Source organism: Bactrocera latifrons, unplaced genomic scaffold (assembly GCF_001853355.1).
Source record: "Bactrocera latifrons isolate USDA-ARS-PBARC rearing strain unplaced genomic scaffold, ASM185335v1 scaffold_304, whole genome shotgun sequence".
Lineage (NCBI taxonomy): Eukaryota > Metazoa > Arthropoda > Insecta > Diptera > Tephritidae > Bactrocera > Bactrocera latifrons.
In genome coordinates, this window is record NW_017536675.1 from 279,592 (window position 1) to 281,768 (window position 2,177).

Consider the following 2,177-nt stretch of genomic DNA (forward strand, 5'->3'; position numbering starts at 1 on the left):
GTCAGGTTATACACATCTAAATTAAAAAAATAAAATAAAATAAAAAAATTAAATAAAATAAACAACATAAATAAAATTAAAAATCAATTTTAAAAAATTTAATTAAATTCAGACACAAAATTTGATAAAAAGAAGTCAACAGTTTCCGCTCGCGCCAAAGTAAAAACTCACATATCAAACATGAGGGCGCATATTGTCTTGGGTTTGCTCTGCTTGCTCTGCCTGACCGTGGGCAGTTATGGACGTGCACGTAAGGCGATTAAATTGTTATTTTTATTATATATTTTAGGTTTCATTATTTTTAATACGGAGCAAGAAATAATAAGCCGTGCAAGGTTAAAGTTTAATCAGACCAGCGCGTTGCTTGAGAAAACGCCAGCGAAGGCGATTGCGGCTTGTAATCAGTGTTTACGCTACGCTAAGTGCTAAGGGTTTATAAAATATAATAAAAAAAAGGTATTCACATGTATCCGTTTCCGGTGCCTTACCGTTTCCGGTGAATAAAAAGTTTTTGATATAATCACAAAAAGAGATAAGCATTCGTTGCTTTAAATCTTAACACTTTCCTTGAATGCTTGAACCATGCCACAACGCTTAGAAAACTTAAAACCTGTTGATGTTGACTTATGCCATTCATATTCTTCATAAGAACAGATTCTGTTCCAACAGATATCAAACTAAAGCCTATCGCATAGCAGTTTTTCGACTAATGAATCAATTTTTTTCGGCCTCCTAGCGATTTTTGAAGCACAAAATTGTATTTAGTTCCTATCACAACATTAACAAATCGAGCAAGTGTGAAAAAAGTAAAATCCCAAAACCCTCAAACAATTTTATTTCCTAKTAATGCATGTCTTATTGGAATCGGTGACAAATAATATAGGCTGTGAATGAATCTCAAAAAATTAATTTAGCAAAAGATATCTGATTGACAAAAACACAACGCAAGAGATGATTTTTGATGATTTTTATGTTCAGAAACCATAAAAGATCGATAAAAGAGTTGAGGTTGATAGCGAAGTTGAGACAACATTACGAATAAACACTTAAGGAACATAGGCACTGAGAAATATAAAAAAAATTTCGAAGTTACATCGAGCTTAGATGACCTTTTCTGCTTAGGAACACACTTTTATTTTGGAAATTTGAATCCCTCTTTKTTCTCATACTAGAATATGCGACATAGACCAAGAAATATTTTATAATGAAAATATATTACGAAGAGCTAAAAGTCAGATACAAAGCAAGGTCCCCGAACTACCACTGCTATGTATAATGTAAAACTTTAAGAAATCTTAAATAATATCCAAAATTTGGTTCAAGTTTACTTTCACAACCATGCCATGTGGACGCCAATAAGATAATGACCAGTTAGTTCCCTAAAAACGAAGGGCTATACTTAAAAGCTCAGTGGACCTCTTAAGATCCACCCCACCCGCTAGTAAAAACACACGAAGAGAACGGGGAACTGATCTGTGCCCAGCTTACCGCGCTCGTCAGTTTTTCAGTTATCTACAATCCGCCCTGGCCAGGCTTCCGCACAAGTCTTTAAAAATCTATTCATTACTTTCCTAAAACGTAGTGGTTCTTGATAAAAATTATGTGAAACGATCTTAAAAATTCKTCGAAGAAATGCTTACATTTCATCTACAAAGTTTTTTTAAGCAATGAAAAAGTGTGTATAACTTTAGCTAATAGACACAATAATTGTAATTTTTACTGCTAGGAATGTTCATTATTAGTTAGCTAGATAAGCGAATTCATTAATGATGGTTCTAAAAGGATCTTAAACTTCAAACTCTCCACTAAAACATTTCAAACGAAAACAAAAAAAACAAAAATTTATGTATTTTACTTTTCTCTCTTCCAGGTGACATTTGTCTGGTACAGCCCTCCATAAATGGTCTGTGCATCTCAAATACTTTGGGCATTGTCTACGACTTGGATACGCAACATTGCAAATATATGGGCTGCAGCACCGACAAGAAACTATTTGCATCACTGGAGGATTGTGAGAAAATTTGCAACAATTCCAGACATCGTCGGCTACGTAGCAAATACAACAATAAGACGAACAATGTGAATAGAGAAGAATAAGTGAATGAGAGCAGTGAAGCAGCAAAACAAAAACATCGTAATTCCCGATTTTGCTAAATTCAAATTATTTTATTTATAAT

At 33.6% G+C, this 2,177-nt stretch overlaps 1 protein-coding gene across 1 annotated transcript; it reads left to right on the forward strand.

Annotated features, from left to right (window-relative positions):
- Nucleotides 1–56: 56 nt before the first annotated feature.
- LOC108970643 lies at nucleotides 57–2,142 on the forward strand. Its single transcript, XM_018936138.1, has 2 exons — nucleotides 57–250; nucleotides 1,871–2,142. Exons 1-2 carry the CDS (start codon nucleotides 181–183, stop codon nucleotides 2,095–2,097), a joined length of 297 nt encoding a protein of 98 aa, XP_018791683.1. The 5' UTR covers nucleotides 57–180; the 3' UTR covers nucleotides 2,098–2,142.
- The last annotated feature ends 35 nt before the right edge of the window (nucleotides 2,143–2,177 follow it).